This window comes from Pelodiscus sinensis, chromosome 1 (assembly GCF_049634645.1).
Source record: "Pelodiscus sinensis isolate JC-2024 chromosome 1, ASM4963464v1, whole genome shotgun sequence".
Lineage (NCBI taxonomy): Eukaryota > Metazoa > Chordata > Testudines > Trionychidae > Pelodiscus > Pelodiscus sinensis.
This window is the reverse complement of record NC_134711.1, coordinates 45,073,640-45,092,808: the sequence shown is the minus strand read 5'-3', so window position 1 is coordinate 45,092,808 and position 19,169 is coordinate 45,073,640. Positions and strand designations below refer to the sequence as shown.

The window sequence follows — 19,169 nt, the reverse complement described above, 5'->3', positions numbered from 1 at the left end:
TGAAGATGATAAGTGATAGCTAAGCTAAGTTTTCAGCAATGGTGTGTTGATTTGGTGTGTTATCAGGCCAGTTTGATAGCTTAGTTATTTTTAAGTGATGAGTGATCTCTTTATGCAAGAGGTAACTCAACAGTTATTTGGAGCTGTGTGAATGACTGATTTTTTGGTTTACTGACCAAACTAAAAAAAAACATTATACAGTAGACTTCTGATAATCCGGCACCTTTGGGACCTAGGTGGTGCTGGATTATTGGATATGACGGAGTATTGGGATGTACTCCGGTGGGGGGCTGTGTTGGGTCTGCCGGGGCCCGCACTGCATCCAGGGGGTGGGTGAACCACCCTTCACCCTCCTGCTCGGTGAGAACTACTGTAGTCTGGGGGGTGGGGAGCTCTCAGCGGTGGTGCAGGGTTTCCCCTGCCTTCCTGCAAAACGGCGGAGGGTTCGTCCTTCACCATGCTGTTCCCCGCCCACCCACCAACCCCCGGCTGGTCTCAGTGCGGGTCCCAGCAGACCCGTCACAGGGGTCTAATCTCCTTCCCCTCTTCTCCCCTTCCCTTTCCCAGCCGCGAGCGCCCATGGGGCTCACAGCAGCTCCAATTGTCCAGCTGGCTGGAGCACTTCCAAGTTCCAGTTGGTGCAGGACTATCGGGAGTGCCAGACCACTGGATGCCAGACAATTGGACTTTTACTGTAATTGTTTTAGGTCAAACAAAATATTTTGTTTCTCTTGAATTTAAATTTTAAAAAAATCAATATGGTTGTAAAATTCTAAATGGATTTAAAAACGTAAAAATAAAAGTTTAGACTTTTGGATTTTGTCTTCTTTTTCAGCCAAATTCAGCAAATTCTATGTTAATTTGTGAAACATTTTGGTCAACCTGAATATGCATCTTTCAGTGAAAGGTTTCACTTGAAAAATTTCACTCTTCCCTGTTGTCATCAGCCTTTGTCCTCTCCAGCCAAACTCAATGCTGCAATTCAGTCTCTTAAAATGAATTGGTGCAGGAGTGATTATATTCATGTACAGATAGTTCTTATGGATAGAAGTGGTCATGCTAATCATGTTCTCATTAATCATCTTGGCAGGAATGTTTTATTGATGATGCAGAAAGAATGAGTGCTGTTACTACCTGGAACACCTACTACAGATACATTACCTCCCACAGAAGCTTGACTATTGTGCTTATTTTTTGCATAGTTATCTTTTTTATCGAGGTAAGGCTATTCTACTCCTAATATCATTTTATGTTTGTTCAAAAGGATTGTTTTTTCAAATTTTAAAAGTATTTAGTGTCAACATTTTTTGCTCACTGTGGACTTAATTGCTGATGAGTTGTGTTGAGATCTTAATTTTGTAGGTATCTAAATTTCCACCATTATATTTCTTTAGTCACCTAAGTTTCTATTAGTGAGCATGTGCACAGATGCGTCAGTCTAGGCACCCAAGTGTCTAGCTCCTGGCTACTCAACTTAGGAAGCCCCGAGGGCCACGATGATACTCACAGCACATGCCAAGGGCCGCAACTTAAGTGTGGTTGCATATACGTGCAAATGTATATGCCAATATATGCAAATAGCTTCTTTCACACAGCACTCCCAGCACCTCCTCTGAGAGGGGCTAGAAACACAAAGTACCTGTCTGTTCCAGCCAGCCCATCTGCTTGAGTCTTTCTATGCCCACCGCGCCTGGGTGACGCTTCGCCATTGAGCGTGTTCCCAGTGGAGTCAATGTTCAAAGGATCCCACCCGCAGGCCGTGTGTTGAGCCCTGCGTAAACCCAAACCGTACCACGAGCCACAAACAAAAGGGCCGCATGTGGCCCACGGGCCACGTGTTGAGTAGCCCTGGTCTAGCTCATGCCTAAGCTCCAGATCGAGCCTTATACTAGGGTTTTACCCTGTGGGCCCAATCTGGTAGGCATGCTCAGATTATTCCTAAAACTACAGAAAATAGATGGAGGAGGAAATGTGTGTCTCTCTCATACCTTTGAGCTCAGTAGTTCTGGGTGTACCTACAGTGTGGGAGAGCCAGGTTCATCTTCCTGATGTGGAGCTGAGATTTGAACTTGAGTCTCCAGCTCTCATGAGAGTGTCCTAACCACTCTCTCTCTCTCTCTCTCTCTCTGCACCATTAAAAGTCAGGAACCAGATTATTCTTGGTTTTACTTTTACTTACACTTGCTAATTTGTGTAAGACCCTGAGGTCTTTGGGCCTTCAAGGTAACTCTCATTGATTTCATTTGGGAATTAGACACAAAAGAGTTTTGAGGATCTGGGCCAAAGCTAGTTAGCATTTACACAAGGGTTTACAGCCTTAAAACTGAGAGAGAGGCATCATTCAAAGTGCAGGCAAGGACTTTGGACTGCATGGACATTTAGCATTCAGGGAGAAGTATGCTGGTCAGTTTGTTGTTAGAAACCTAAAAAAACACCTATTAGATAATTTAAAATAATTCAAACCTTTATTTAACTAAAAAGACAAAACCTAGGACATATTAGTATCCACTCAGTAAAATCCCTGACAGGGCAGCCTCTAGCTGCATGGGCTCCAGAGCAAAGTGTGGGCTCAGATCTGCACTCCTGGAAGGCATAAAGATGGAGTCAGGGTAACCAGCCCATAGCACGGCCTGGAACACGACACGCTCCCCCTTCAGCCCTCAAGAGCTGCATGGAGCACGTGGCACTCTGGAAACAATTTAAAAGATCTGAGACTCTGGGTAATAGCCATAGCAGTGGTGATGGCTGGAAACCTTGGGCATCCTTGACTCACCAGGCCCCAGAGCAACTGTTCCATTTGCCCTACCCTGATCCATGTATAACTACAGAGATCAAAGACCAGCAACAGATTAACATGGTGGCAATACTTGTTGAATTATTGCACAGAATATATTTAGTCCCTGGTGGATGTGTGCAGCATGACACAATTTCTAATACAAGTGAAAGTTACGTTCTCAGCAAAGAGTGTCCCTTCTAACAGCTATGGCATGTAGAGGCTTATGATGGGTATGACCCGTTAGCAGTAGAGACTTACATTCCTCAACTGAGAGAGTAGTGTCAAGTAAAATGCTTAGAATGGAGCTTTGTGTAGCAGCTTTTTGCGAGAGCAGAGATGCTGTTAGCACATGCTATAGATGTTACCTTAAATCTGGTAGAATGAGCTATTCTAGATCTAGAGTTCCCTGATGCAGTTTCTGATAATGACCCAACCAGGGCATTATTACAAGGAACATGTACAAGAACTCACTGTGTGGCCAAGTGCTTCATGTGTATTTCCAAGAAGCTCCTGGTCCTTAATATCTGAATACAGTAGCTAGAGGCCAGAGTTGCTGAACTGGTAGAACAGAGAAAGATATGGATTTATTCATAGAAACACCATGTAAGGATTCTGTAAAGCAGCCCCAGCAGGTAGCAGAAGATTGGACTGTAATGACAGCTGAACTAAACTGAAGGAGGAAAATTAAGTGTGTCAGACAAAGGAGTTAAATAAAATTAGTAATGTGTTGAATTATTTGCTGTCACTTTAAGTCTTGATATATTTCATAACTACTGGGGACCAGTTTTACTGCTGGAGTTGTTAACAAAAATATAATATTTAAAACAAAAGAAACTTCCAAGCATCAGAAAGTGCCAACAAATATAAAAGGTGCTTTGATACTTTAATGTTTATAAAATGTATGTATAACTATAGTTCTCATGGGGAGGTGTACTGAAGGGGTTCCCTGTGGAAGGAGAAATAGAAGTGGCAAGGTGTTTGCTTTGAGGAAGTTTGAATTTCATCCCTTTATTATGTTCCTGATACAAATAATGGTGCAATAAACAATTTCTATAGTTGAGGAAAAAAGAAAAGGGAGTAAAAGAACATAATGTAACATAAAAAAATTGTTCACTGATTGCAGGTGATTGCTTCTCTGGTTGGATTGTGGTTTCTCAGAAAGTAAGTATTGACTGCATTTTATTATGGGTTTGGGGATTCTCTTTCTGCTGCTGTTTTTTATTTGTCTAAAAAAAAGCTCTTAATAACTACTCATTAAGATCCTTAGGGCTAGTCAACAATAAATAAAATGTCCGTAACTGGGTGAGACCAAAGGTCCATCTAGTCTAGTGTCCTGTCTTCCAGTAGTGGCCAATGCTAGGTGCCTCAGAGGGAATGAGCCGAACAGGTAATTGTCAAGTGATCCATCCCTTGTCACCCATTCTCAGCTTCTAGCAAACAGAGCTTCTAGGGACACCAACTCTGCCAATAGCCATTGATCGACCTATCCTCTGTGGATTTACCTAGAGGGCCTTTTTTGAACCCTGTTGTAATCTTGGCCTGCACAACATCCTCTGGCAAAAAGTTCCATGGGTTGCGTGAATATTTCCTTTTGTTTGTTTTAAATCTGCTTTCCTATTAATTTCATTTGGTAACCCCTAGTTCTCGTGTTATTAGAAGGAGTAAATAACATGTTCTTATTTATTTTCTCTACACTCATTATGATTTTATAGACCTGTGAGATATCCTTTCTTGGTCGTCTCTTTTCCAAGCTGACAAGTCCCAACATTATTAATGTCTCCTCAGAGGGATGCTGTTCCATACCCTAATCATGTTTGTTACCCTTTTCTGAACCTTTTCCAATTCTTTTTTGAGATGGGATGACCCCATGTGTATGCAGTATTCAAGATGTGGGTGTGCCATGGATTTATAAAGAGGCAATATGATATATTTTGTTTTACTATCTATCCCCTTCTTTATGACCCCCAACATTCTATTTAATAAGAGTACTCATACTTATTCACTGAAGTGCTTTTGGCCTCACTATACATAGTTATGACACAGATGAAGCATTTTGCTTGTTTAGTTATTCATTGGTTTGGCTCAAAATATTTTTTGTTTTTTAGATAAGTTTGTTTTTATTAAATAGTTCTAAAAAGGTACCATGCTCAGAAAATATTACCAAAATAATCCATTTTTCATAAATATATGGTGGGAATTCAAAGGAGAGGGCTCCTAAGCATATACCAATGGCTTAGTTCCTGTTTCCTTATCAAATAATCTACAGTGAATCTGCATGAAAAAGATTTTAGAAGATACTCTAGCTTCTGTTAAGCACTCATGTATCTGAGAAGTTATAAATGAGGCATTTAGTACATTGGAAGCTGAAGACAGAAATGAGAATTTAGGCTTACTAGCATATGGAATGACAAATTAGTTGTGTTTTGTACATTCAGGTTGATATTCAAGAAAGAAAAATCACCCATATGGATTTAGGACAAAAGGAGCTTGCAGATACAACTTGTGTAATAGTGATAGTAAAGGAACTAAGATGCTTTTGAACTTATTGTATTTTTAAAAAAAATTGCATTTCATTGCAGTGCTCTAAGTGTGGCAAACTCAACACAGGCACAAAATGAGTCCAACGGCGCTACAGTGATCGTCACCATCTCTAGCAACTACTATGTCTTTTACATTTATGTGGGAGTGGCAGATACCCTGCTTGCCTTGGGAATCTTCAGAGGTTTACCTCTGGTACATACTCTTATAACAGTTTCTAAAACTCTTCATCAGAAGATGCTGCGTGCAGTTCTTCAGGCACCTATGTCAACTGTCAACTCCTTGAAAGCAGGTAGTCAAGTTAGAAACTTAATTATTTATGTGTTTGATTTTAATTAAAGAGTGCCTCATTCTGTTTAAAGGGCACCATTTTTTCTCTACTACTGCCGTTCAATTTTAAATGTTTGCTACACCAAAAGTTATGCATGGATATCGTAGAAAATCTCAACTGCATTTTAAGTACCACACATTTTGGATGTCTGCTTTGTTTTGGAAACATTTCTTCAGGTTTTATAACAGTGTAAAAAAAGACAAAAACAGGCAAGAGCTGAGTTCACTTCGGATAAAACTATTGTATAAGATACACAGTCAGCTTTATAGTAAGACACTGAAGGACAGGTTCAGATACCCTTCTTCACATTAAGTAATCATAGAATCATAGAATAATAGGACTGGAAGGGACCTCGAGAGGTCATCGAGTCCAGCCCCCCGCCCTCAAGGCAGTATCAAGCTCCGTCTACACCATCCCTGATAGATGTCTATCTAACCTGTTCTTAAATATCTCCAGAGAGGGAGATTCCACCACCTCCCTTGGCAATTTATTCCAATATTTGACCACCCTGACAGTTAGGAATTTTTTCCTAATGTCCAATCTAAACCTCCCCTGCTGCACTTTAAGCCCATTACTCCTTGTCCTGTCCTCAGAAACCAAGAGGAACAAATTTTCGCCTTCCTCCTTGTGTCACCCTTTTAGATATTTGAAAACCGCTATCATGTCCCCCCTTAATCTTCTTTTTTCCAAACTAAACAAGCCCAGTTCATGAAGCCTGGCTTCATAGGTCATGTTCTCTAAACCTTTAATCATTCTTGTCGCTCTTCTCTGTACCCTTTCCAATTTCTCCACATCTTTCTTGAAATGTGGCGCCCAGAACTGGACACAGTACTCCAGCTGAGGCCTAACTAGTGCCTTAGAATAATGCCTTATTCCAGATAGTCCTACTGAAGTGGATGGAATAAGAATGAATAAGGGTATCAAAATCTGTCTCTAAAGTTGCTGGAGATTTCATTACATAACTAATGCTGAGTATAAAATTCCCATCCCATCCTCAGGCTATACTTAGGAGCAAGTAGCAGGAGGCACTAGAGAATAGAAAAGCAGCAAAATAAGTCTCCATTACATATAGCTCCTTATTACTAGTACATCTATTCTTATTTTCTGATATTATTATGCATATTCAGTCTGCTTGGAAGTGAGGAAGCTGATATTTTGGAATCAAACATCATGTTAATGCACAGACTATCCATATCTATTGGTACACCCTGTCTGTCTTTGTCTCTCTTTTCCCATCCCATCTAAGCATGTGTCTTCTAACCTACTCTGTATTTTCCTGGGACTTCACTAACTAAAATGAAAGCTATTGGGATAAATTCAGCTATGGTGTAAGCATATGTAATTCCATTAACAATAAAGGTACAGCAGTTACACCAAAACTGAGTGTAGTGCAAAAACATTAAAAACATCAGCTCAGTTAACATGTTCCATATGCAGAAAACCTACAGCTTTAGTTAAACTGACTTGTGTAGAATGTATTCATGTAACAGTGAGCCCTTTTCCTATTGCTTTATTTTTGGTCTTTTCCATCTGTAGGTGGAATTCTTAACAGATTCTCTAAAGATACAGCCATACTGGATGACCTACTGCCACTTACAATATTTGACTTCATTCAGGTTTGTAAAAGCAGAGTTCTATCAATATTGGTTTATTTAATCTTCTCCTGCAGTCACACAGCACGGATAACATATCATATTAAATAAAATAATTAAACAAAAAATCGCATCTATAATTCAGCATACATTTAGCTTTTAAATTTTCACTCTCCCACCCCCGTTTAGGTGTAGGCCTTGATTTTAGCAGCATTCAGGAAAAAATTGGCCATTTAGGTATAAAAATATCTCCAGAGTTATGGTAGTAAATACTTTTTCAAAAAAAGTTTTGGAAAGACTATAAATGCCTCATGTATCAGAGCACAAGCCAGCAGCTAATTACTGTGGGTTAGGTGGAAACATGTCTGTGGAGAGCGTTGTTCCATAACTGCATAGTATGGTGCTGTTTCCTCTGAAGTCACTGTCAGAGACAGGATACTGAACTGGGCAGATCATTGGGTAGATCCAGTATGGCAGGTCTTGTGGTTAGTAAGAATACAATAATTCCTCATTTAACACGTGCCCGCTTAACATGTTTTCGCGTTTTAGGGAACATTTTTTGAATTACATGACCGTCCCTGGAATAACACGATTTCCCCAGATGGCCCATTGCCAGCAGCTGCGTGGGGCTTCCCCTGCTTCCCTGCAAAGCAGCAGAGGGTTCGCCACTCACAACGCTGTTCCCCACTGACTCCCCCTCACATGACGCCTTGCCCCCTCTCCTCCACTTCTGCTTGCAGGCCGGTGGCTGGGTTTGCCCAGCCGGCCCATCGCCAGTGGCTGTGCGGGGCTTCCCCCGCCTCCCTGCAAAGCGGCGGAGGGTTCATCACGTGCTGTGCCGTTCCCCGGTGACCCCCCTCACCGGACACAGTGCGGGTCCCGGCAGACCCGTCACAGGGGCATACTCCCAACCCAATCCCCCTCCCCTCCTCTCCCCTCCCCTCCCCTCTCCTCTCCTCTCCTTTCCTTCCCTTCCCCAGAGCCAAACACCTCCCATCCCTGCTGTAACCCAGTCCCCTTTCTCCCCCAACCTTATGTCCCAGTCCTGACAGACACCACTGCTTGAAACTCAAACCCAACCTTTTCCATTATTTTCAATGGGAAAATTGACCCCGCATAACACGTTTTCACTTAACACAATCATTTTCTGAAACATATCTATAGTGTTAAATGAGGAATTACTGTATATGGAACTTCTTGTATTATAGTATTTTGGCAAGTCAAACCCACTCTTGCATTATGGCAAAACAATGCAACACAGTCTGCAAAATTATACTCCAGGCTGCATTGACCTAAAGATTCACGTCTTAAAACAAATATAAAATAGAGTAAAGTATCTCAGGGTATGTCTACACTGCCACCCTAGTTCGAACTAGGGTGGCTAATGTAGGCATTCGAAGTTGCAACTGAAGCCCGGGATTTAAATATCCCGGGCTTCATTTGCATCTTGCCGGGTGCTGCCATTTTTAAATCCCCCTTAGTGCGGACTCCGTGCCCGCGGCTACACGCGGCATGGAGTAGGTAGTTCGAATTAGGCTCTCTAATTCGAGCTACCGTTACTCCTCGTCGAACGAGGTGTACTGGTAGTTTGAATTAGAGAGCCTAATTCAAACTACCTACTCCATGCCGCGTGTAGCCGCGGGCACGGAGTCCGCACTAAGGGGGATTTAAAAATGGCAGTGCCCGGCAAGATGCAAATGAAGCCCTGGATATTTAAATCCCGGTTTCATTTGCAACTTTGAATGCCTACATTAGCCACCCTAGTTCGAACTAAGGTGGCAGTGTAGACATAGCCTCAGTGTTTACCATTGCAGCTGCTACAATATATGCTTGTCCATAAACCTAGGTGCTATTGTTAAAATGCTTAGATTCTATATGAGGATTTTTTAAAAGTAATACTCAAAAGAAAAAATTAAGGATAGGAAATTTTTCCCTGAAAATTATGTTAATATAATGTTTGTGAAAGATATGAGACAGATAATTAGAAACTGAAGTCCTTTCTTTTAGTCACAGACAGCAAGTGCAGCAACTGTGAAAGTTTCTTCCATCATAAAAATTAATTCAGAGTTCATGACCATTCATCCTTCACCTTTTGCTGGGATTGCCAGTTGTCAGGGGGTTTTATGGGGATATGGACACCTGTCTGCTAGAAAATTATTTAATTTTTAAAACTGATATTTAAAACTGAACAGTTTTCAGTCACTGGATGGGCCAGGGTTCAACTAGCGATATATAGAGAAAAGTTATTATCTTTTTTTGCAAAGCAGCTCTTGCGGTATCTAGAGCCCAATGACTTACTTCAGAGCTACTCAACTTTGGAAGCCCCAGGGGCCAAAATGATTTTCACAGCACACAGGCCCCTTTAAGTCAGTTCTGCTGCTTTTAATAAAATGCAATATTTACCAGATTTCTACCTATATGGCAGCACTTTTAATGAGTAATGACAGTCCAGGAATTAAACTTCTAAAACGCATATCAACAGAAGACCACTATATTGACTACTTTTTTGTTTTGGCTCCCACCTGCAGTCTGCATGTTGAGACCTGCATAAATCCAAAGCACACTGCGGGCTGCAAACAAACGGGCCGTGGGCCGCATGCGTCCCATGGGCCACGTGTTGAGTAGCCCTGATTTACTTGATTGAAGTAATGAAGTTGAATACATAACCTTCAAGGAGTGATTAATCACCAATCTCTAATCTGTACAATGAAAATTTACCGTATCAATACTATTATTTCTTTCATCCTATAGTTAATAATGATTGTGACTGGTGCCATAATAGTAGTCTCAATTTTAAAACCCTACATCTTCCTGGCATCAGTGCCTGTGATGGGAGCCTTTATTATGTTACGGGCATACTTTCTCCACACTTCTCAACAGCTGAAACAACTGGAATCTGAAGGTATGTGTGATGTTTCTTGGGGTACCCAGAGCTGTGAGTCATCTTGTTGCCTCTACAGCTAGAGAAACTTGGCTGCAACAGATGTACCCTAGCTCCGTCATCGAGTTTCCATCTGTGTTACATCAGCCCTGCCTTTGTTCTGGAGGTAGATTACAAAGGTACCCCAGACCCTGAGATTCTTCCTAGTATTCCCCTGCTGTATCCAGTCTCTGGCTACTCACAGAAAATACCGGGTCTGCTGTCCCCAAAGGAACAGAATACACCAGCTTGTTAGATTCAACTTGAGGGCCAGCATCTTGATTTTCACCAAGCACTTCAATATAGTTATAGTGAAAACAAGAGAATGTTTATTGTAAATAACAGAGATTCAAAGCGCTAGCAAGAGAAGGTATTGAAAACAATTGCTTACAGAGCAAGTAAAACCATATCATGCTATCTAAAGCTTAGACTAAACTCAAATATTTCCTTGTCTTGAGAATTCTAGCTTACCACAAAGTCAGCATTTTTCAGCAAGGATGTCGAAATCTCTTTTTTCCCCCAAGACACAGGCTATTCTCAAGCTTGTTCCCTCAATAAAACAGGTCAGGAGCATCTGTGTTGCCTCCTAGAAATACCCACAAAATTCATTATCCCCGGTGGCTTGTTTTTTTTTTCCTGTGTGCCCCTCCCTTATTGATTTCACATTTCTTCATTAGTATTTGACTGTGTGTAAATGGAGCATTTATTATATTAGCTTACATCAGAGATAAAGAGAAAGTTTTTGCTCTCAGGCAATAAATGCTTCTGTTTCTTTGTCTCTGTTGGTGACAGATTTCTGGTACAGATGCATAACTCCTTAAATATCATCTATCCATACCTCATGTACAGGTTATAAGGGTCAGTATGACACAAGCTTTGCGAGACCTTATGTGACACTCTTCAGTGAACTAGCATGTTCACATCAGCCACAGGAGATACCTATAACCTCTTTACACCGCTCTGTTCCCCTTTGCCAGCTGGCAATAAAAGATTTTTGGATCACAGTAGAAGCAGCCAAATTTGAAGACACCAAAAACCCACAACAAATAAATTGAGAAGTAACTTACTTTTCTCCTTTCTTGGTGCAAGATTCTACTGTCTTCAGGAATGGAACATTCATCTCCCCTGATAATTAATGCTATTACTCAACCAGCCAATAAGGAGTGTCCTGCTACCAGAGTAACAAAGAAAACAGATGTAAAATGTGGGCATCACCAGTGCAGCTGAAAACAAATAATGTCCTCGAATACAGTTTGAATAAGATTAAAAGTACTTGAAATTTTGAGGTCAGGCTCTGTCATTGCTCAGCCATAGGCCCTTTATGCGGAAACATATTTAGAACACATAATTACAATGCTATTTTAGAACCAAGGGTTTGCTGGATCAACTGTTCAGACAATGTTGTGGCTTCAGGACAGACCTGCAGCTCCTTAGCATCTCAGTCATGAATGTCAGATATAGAATCATAGAAGATTAAGGTTGGAAGAGATCTCAGGAGATCATCTAGTTCAAGTCCCTTTTCAAAGCAGGATCAACACCAACAAAATCATTTCAGCCAGGGCTCTGACATATCCTGGCCTCTAAGTCTGGAGATTCCCTCACCTTCCTAAGCAAACCATTCCAGTGCTTCACCACCTTCTTAATGAAAGAGATTTTTAATATCTAACATAGATCTCTCCCATTGCAACTTGAGACCATTGCTCCTTGTTCTGTCATCTGCCATGACTGGGAATAGACTAACTCTGTAATCTGTGGTATTCCCCTTCAGGTTGTAGAAGGCTGCTATCAAATTCCCCGCCCCCTCTCCCCCCGTTCTTCAATTCTGCAGAATAAATAAGACCAGTTCCCTCAGCCTTTCTTCATCAATCATGCACCACAAAACCCTAATCATTTGTGTTGCCCTCCACTGACTCTCCAATTTGTCCATATTATTTTTGTAGTGGGTGGGGTGTGTGTCCATCCGTCCAAAACGGGACGCAATACTCCAGATGTAGCCTCTCCAATGCTAATAGAGGACAATAATCACTTCTCTCTATCTGCTGGCAATGCTACTACTAATGCAGCCTTCTTGACAACAAGGCCACACTGTTGACTCCTGTCCAGCTTCTTGTCCTCCGTAATCCCGAGGTCTTTTTCTTTAGAATTTCTGCTTAGCTAGTCAGTCCCTAGGCAGTAGCAGTACATGGGAATCTCTTGTCCTAAGTGCAAGACTCTGCACTTGTCCTTGTTGAACCTCATCACATTTCTTTTGGCCCAGTCCTCCAATTTGTCTAGCTTACTCTGGATTCAATCAGTGTTCTTCAGCATATCTGCTCCCCCTATCTTTGTGTGATCTCTGAACTTGCTGAGTGTGCAAACTATCCCATCATCCAAATAGTTGATCATTGAAAAAAAATTGTCCCCCAGACCAACCCCTGCTTGATGAAAGCTGTTGATCTCTACTCATTGGGCCTGACAATCTAGCCAACATTCTGTCCACTTTATAATCCATTCATCCAAGCAATACTTCTTTAACTTGCTGGCAAGAATACTGTGGGAGACAATATCAAAAGCTTTGATAAAGTCAAGGTATATCACGTTTACAGTTTTCCTCATATCTACAGAGTCAATTATCTCATCATAGAAGGCAATTAGATTGATCAGTCATGATTGGCCCTTGGTGAATCCATGTTAATAGTTCCTGATCACCTTCTTCTCCTCCATCCAAAATAGATTCCTTAAGGACCTACTCCATGATTTTCCCAGAACTGATGATTTCCTTTGCTTTTGGTTATAAGCCTGAAATGTGAAGCTCAGATGGATCATTACTACTTGTGTTATATTGCAAAATCTATTAAAAATACAGCATCAATACTCTGCAATTCAAAAGTGATGAGGCATTCTCTATCTGTTAAAAACTATGCCTTGCTTAGTTCTCAAAACATTAAGAAAATCATTTGCATTGGTTTCCCTTAATGTGATATCTCACTATAGCAGTGGTCTCTACAGGTAATTATACTAACTGTGAAAAAATAAAGTGTTTGTTGATGGATTGTACACTGAATGGAATTGCATTTATAGGATCGCTATTCCATATATCTTGTCCTAAGAGTACTGTATCTTGATGGTCTTTGTGAAAGAAAAATAAGAACACATATATAATGTAAACAAATGAAGACAGTTACACTGTTGAGTAGGGTTGAGTTTTTTGATACTTTCTTTTCTGAGAGGTACTGAAGGATAAGTGTTTACACTGTTTTTAATCTAAATACTTTACAGCCCGAAGTCCTATTTTCACACATCTTATTACAAGCTTAAAGGGGCTATGGACACTGAGAGCTTTTGGGCGACAGCCATATTTTGAAACCTTATTTCACAAAGCGCTGAACTTACACACAGCAAACTGGTTCCTCTACCTGTCCACACTGCGCTGGTTCCAGATGAGAATAGAAATTATTTTTGTCATCTTCTTCATTGTTGTGACATTCATCTCTATTGTGACTACAGGTACAGTAACTTTATTGAGAGATTAAAATGAAAGCTTTGTTTCTTCTTAAGGGGCCAGATTTAGAAATCATACAGGAATGTAGTATAGGCTAAAGACAAAACATTAAAATAGCAAATTTCATTGTGATTCCATCAAAATATTGTGAGTTATCTATTAAAAATAGAAATGAGGTATTTAATATTATTTGATGTCTAATGTTTCATGGAATTGGCTGAACATCTTAATTTGAAAGTAATAGCCAGTGAGGAAAAAAATGTGTAAATTGGAACCAAAAATTCCCTACTCTGTACTGAAACTATTTAAAAATGTCTTTTATGTTAACACAACTGTGCATCCTCATTCCAGGGTAGAGTACAGTAAAGTAATACATGTACACTTATATGGTGTCTTCATCTGCAGATTTCATAGCTCTGGGTATTACTAGGTTAACATTATGAACTCAAATGAGAAACAGAAAGATTCATTGAATTGCATTATGCACAAAGCAAGTCAGAAACAGAACCCAGGTTTCCTGACTACCAGTACAGAAACGATTCAGTATTTAGCTGGATTTTGTGTGTTAACTAATAGCATCCATGTTGTGCAAGTTAACACTGTTGTATGAACCTAATAATTTGCAAGGCAAATGTTACTTGATTTTTATTGTCCAAAATAGTGTGTCCACACTACAGGGAAGCCTCAAAATTAGCCCAAGGTAGGCTCCCTTAATGTGGATGAGCTACCTGGATGTAGAGCTCCAAGAAGCACAGGGGAATAGTGTAGCATCCACACTACCACTATTTAAAAACAACTATTTCTAAATAAGCATTATTCCTCATGGAAAGCAGGAATTATTTTTTCTAAATAACCAGCCTATTATTTTCAAGTAATGGGCTTGGTAGTGTGGATAGTCCACTTGTTATTTCAGAGTAACTTGCTAGTGTAGGCCAGGTCACAGAATCCTGTCTTATGGCATGTAGAATGACATCTGTGTGATACAAAGTCAGGAGTCATTTCATAGAGTGAAAATAAGGGAAAACCTTGATATTACAGATACCATTGTACAGTAATTCTTGGCAGTAATTTATGACAGTCTGTGTAATTTGCTGAGAGGCAGCTAAAGCCTATTTATACTAAAGGCAACCAACCAACCAACCCACAAAAGTCACACCACCAACTCGCAGTAAATAGCAAGATACATTTGTTCTCAGTTTCGTCCACAAATGAAACCCCAATCTTCAGTTTGTGGACTAAAATCAGTTTGAATGATCTTGGTGAGGGTGGCAGTAGTGTATTAAAATAGAACTCTTGTCACAAACCTGTGCATAATTAACTCTTTTGACTTCTAGATGTGACAATGAGGCATTTTATAGCTTCATAGAGTCTAGAATGAGAAATCTGAGTGCACATAATTAAGGTCACACAAAGCCTGTATCTATTCCCAAAAAAATCAGTGATAGAAGTCCCCATTAACATCCATCAGAACGAGAGGAGATCAACAGCAAGTGCAGTGTTAGTGTCAGGGGTGAAACCCAGAATCCCAACTCCCAAGCCTTTACTTTAATTGTTAAAACTTACTTCCTGTTTGAATTGCTACAATAAAAAAGAACCACTTTTTACTGGACCATCATGTTATACATACTCATTTTCCCTGATAGCTATTAGCTTTTTATTGGCATGTAATCATATTTATAGACAGCTTTTCCCCTTCTATCTGCAGGTGACGGGCCAGGCAGTGTTGGTATTGTTTTAACATTAGCTATGAATATCATGAGCACCTTGCAATGGACAGTAAACTCAAGCATAGATGTAGACAGTCTGGTAAGTATCGAAAGCAGCTCGTTTTTATTATTATTTGTTATTATTATTACTATTACTAATGATACTTTTTAGAAGAATTACCTTGTTTTATTGCTTACTGGTTTGTTTTTTAATTATGTAGCTGCAGTACAGATATATAAAAAACCTCCCCTCACAACTCTGCCAGTAAGAGTCAAGCTTTTTTTGCTACAGAATCTACTTTGTGCAGTGATTCTGAGATCAAAAGACCACTGGAATTATATATGGGGACAGCAAATAATTTCATGTAGGACTTTTAAAAACAAAGATTTGAAGTAGTGATGGGAGAATGTTGGGAAGATTTGGATTTTTTTTGCAAAGATCAAGGGCTTATCCAATGCTTAATACTCAGTCTATTTTAGGGATTTATCCTGCTACCCATTGATGGAGCATCCAAGCAGATTTCACATAAAATTAATAGCAATTGTGAAGGCTCAGGTGAATTTACTGGAGTGTTTGGCACTTCTTTTTTTGCTACAAAACCTTTTTAAGGTTGATTTGTTTAAGAGTAATTCTTATTATTTATTTTATTTATTTAGGTTCACTTGTGGGCTTTTTCATATAGAAAGTAGAATGTTTGACATGAGGTTGACTCACGACTAAACTTTCTGAGAAACAAGGTGGGAGAGGTAATACCTTTTACTGGACCAGCTTAAGTTGGTGAGAGAGAAAAGCTTTTGAGTTGATGCAGATCTCTTCTTCAGGTCTGGAAATAGGGTTCAGAGTGTCCTCAATCAATACAAGATGAAACAGATTGTTTAGCATAAAGGAGTTAATATAAGTTGCAAGAGAACAAACAAGATGAAGTGAGCAGTTCAAATTCAGAATACATTTTTGAAGCTCAAAAAGTAGGCTGAAAACTCATAAAAGAATAAATTTGGTCATGCAATTTCCAACCTTTTCACTTCTGACTAGAAATTTCTGAGCACTACATGATTTACTTTAAAACACCTTATGTTAACAACAACATATTGAGGCACCTAAACAACAATTACAATAATGGTATCATATTAAAGAAAGCCCTCCAGTCCCAAATCTTTGCTCAATTAACTCATTTCAGCAAGACCTTGGAATACAGATAGGGTAAGTCCTGACTAAGTCTTCTAGGTCACCAAATCTTGGTTAATTTATGTTCAGTTGTTTTTTTAAAGAGGATGGGAATGGGGATAAAGATTTGCCAGTTTGCTATTTTTAACAAATCGGTTCTGGCCCCTCCCTCTTCTGAAGCTAGACCTTAAAAGCAAAAAAGGTAGGAATTACCCATCTGCAGCATCTAGTGCCTCTTCAACACTGATGATTTTTGAATATCTAGAAACATCAGGTACCTGGAAAGGTGTATATTTCTCTCTATTCACCAATGACTTTATGATAATTCTGCTCTTCTGCTATATCAGACCAGCATGTCTCCTTGAAAGGTATGTATCCTGACTGTACGAGAACCTTGTGAAACCAGTTCAAGTAGCAATACAGCTATCTTTAAAACTCATAAAAATATTGATACAACCTCTATGGCAACAGTTTGTTTACCATAACAGTAAGATTCATAAAAAGGCAACTCTTTGGGCTGGTCCAGTGTTAAGCAAAACATCCCATTGTTTTATGTTAAGGCATTAATGTGACAGTAGCAATAACTCAAAAAATGTTTTGATTGTGTCCATCCCCTGTCCTATTTGTAAGAATTTTTTAAACACTGAGAGAGACAGTGAGACTCTTCTATGCAGAAACAAAATCTGTACAAAAGTCCTCATCATACACCACACCTTTTAATGTTGCTATTACAAACAGAAAATGGAGTTGATATTTCACAAAGAGAGTGCTACTGCCTATCCTGGCCTGCAAAGAATGTTTAACATAGTAGCATTTTAGCAGGGAAGAATTTCCCCTTTACTACTATTTTAATGACATATTGCTGTAAAAACATTGGGTGGTAACAGCAGCCAGACAGTAGCAAAAACAAATTCTCATGTTCTTTGAAAATATCTATGAGCACTTGCCTAAGCACATAAATAATTTTTTCCCCCTGAAACTTTTGCTGTCTCTGTGATGCTGGTTCTTCTGCAGTGCATCTATTATCAAATCAGAGATGGAAAAGGGCCTACTAGGCCAGCTACACCATGCCTCTTCTAGTGAAGGATTGTTCCCAACACTACAATTTCAAATGTGTTTGTTGAGTCTAGTTTTAGAAGGGATTTCCACAGCCTCCCTGGAGGGATTATCCCTTAGGCTAATAGATCTCACTGTCAGGATGACATGCACCCTCTCTTGCTCTCTGCTAGCAGATAAGGGAGGTGATCACTACAGTCTTAAGGGAATCTTATACTGTAACACATATAGTGTTGTACAGTTATATTCTTAACTGAAATCAGTGTGAAAAGTTAAGCACAGACAGTTCTTTTCAGGATCAAGATCTTGGTTAATGGAAAAATGCAATAAGTGGATGAAATATAAAAATAGGTGGTGGCAGGGAAGTGGGAGAACAGGGAAACAATCATATGAGCATGTGTTTGCATTGATTGAATGGGGCTCACAATTGTGAAGATGAATTAGAGACATAGTATAGGAAAAATACATGTTCTACACTTAGACATGCGGCAAATTTTTAAGCAAAAACAGTGTCAGTGTTAGAATTGAATCTTATTTTTTAAAATAAGTTTTAATTTCAGATCTTTGGAGTTTTCCTGTGGAAATGAGATAGTCAACAAGTGAACTAGATAGAGAAGGTCACAAATTTAGTTTGTTTCCTCTCTCACTGAAAAATTGAATGTATAGTAATTTATGGAACTTATTCCCAGGGGATGTTGCAAAGGCCAAAAGTATGATTGAGTTAGAAAAATTATGCAAGTTCATGGAGGATAGGTCCGTCAATGGCTATAGTTAGGGTGATCAGTGATGCCAACCAAATGTCCATACACTTCCAACTGCCAGAAGCTGGGATTGAACAAACAAGGAATGAATCACTCAAAATTACCTTGCTCTGTTCGTTACTTCTGAATTCTCTCTTCCTGGCCAGGATATTGGGCTAGAAAGATAGACCATTGATCTAACCCAGTATGATCATTGTTATGTAACATATTTTGTTGAAAATTATGAGCAGCTCTAAACTGCAAGAATTTCACTGAGATTTTGAGAGCGACAAACGTAAACCTAGGCTGCACTGGAGACTGAGACACAACATTAACAAGGCATGGAGATTTGCTGTCTGAATCCCAAATTCTTCTTTCTATAACACTGGCACATCCTAGAATGGTTTGTAGTATCTGTCTTTTTTTTCTCTTTCAAATTGCCAAGCATATGTGAAGAATCTGTGATGCATCAACCCTATTTTCAGTTTTCTTAACAAGATTCCTGAATTAGTCTGTAGCATTAACTCTCCCAGTAATGCTCCTAGTTTGTACACTGGAAACTATGGAAATTCCTTGCCATTGTTCAGCTTATTTAGTACTTTTAGTTGATAGTATTAGCCTTAGAACACAGGAAGCAGCATAGCAACCTCTTTCTCTTTTCTAGAGGACACATGTCTCAGCTCAGAGTCCTAACAATTCATACAGATTTCTTTTCTTCCTGGTGGCTCTTTTTAGTGCTTGCTGCTTGATCAGGTCCATTGTCCTTCCTTGGCCAATTATCAGTCCTCTCCTGTCCCTTCTCTTTCTCAAGAGCAGAATATATATTGTTGAGGACCTAGAATCTGCCCCATAATTAGGGTCCTA

The 19,169-nt window shown here is 39.6% G+C and overlaps 1 protein-coding gene across 1 annotated transcript in view; it reads left to right on the top strand.

The window, feature by feature from the left end:
• CFTR (CF transmembrane conductance regulator) overlaps positions 1-19,169 on the top strand; it is a 144,108-nt gene that overhangs the window by 79,837 nt on the left and 45,102 nt on the right. Inside the window, exons 15-21 of the mRNA XM_075929158.1 lie at positions 1,091-1,219; positions 3,900-3,937; positions 5,356-5,606; positions 7,182-7,261; positions 9,989-10,139; positions 13,416-13,643; positions 15,344-15,444. Coding sequence (XP_075785273.1) covers positions 1,091-1,219; positions 3,900-3,937; positions 5,356-5,606; positions 7,182-7,261; positions 9,989-10,139; positions 13,416-13,643; positions 15,344-15,444 — 978 coding nt within the window. The remainder of the gene's footprint in view (positions 1-1,090; positions 1,220-3,899; positions 3,938-5,355; positions 5,607-7,181; positions 7,262-9,988; positions 10,140-13,415; positions 13,644-15,343; positions 15,445-19,169) is intronic.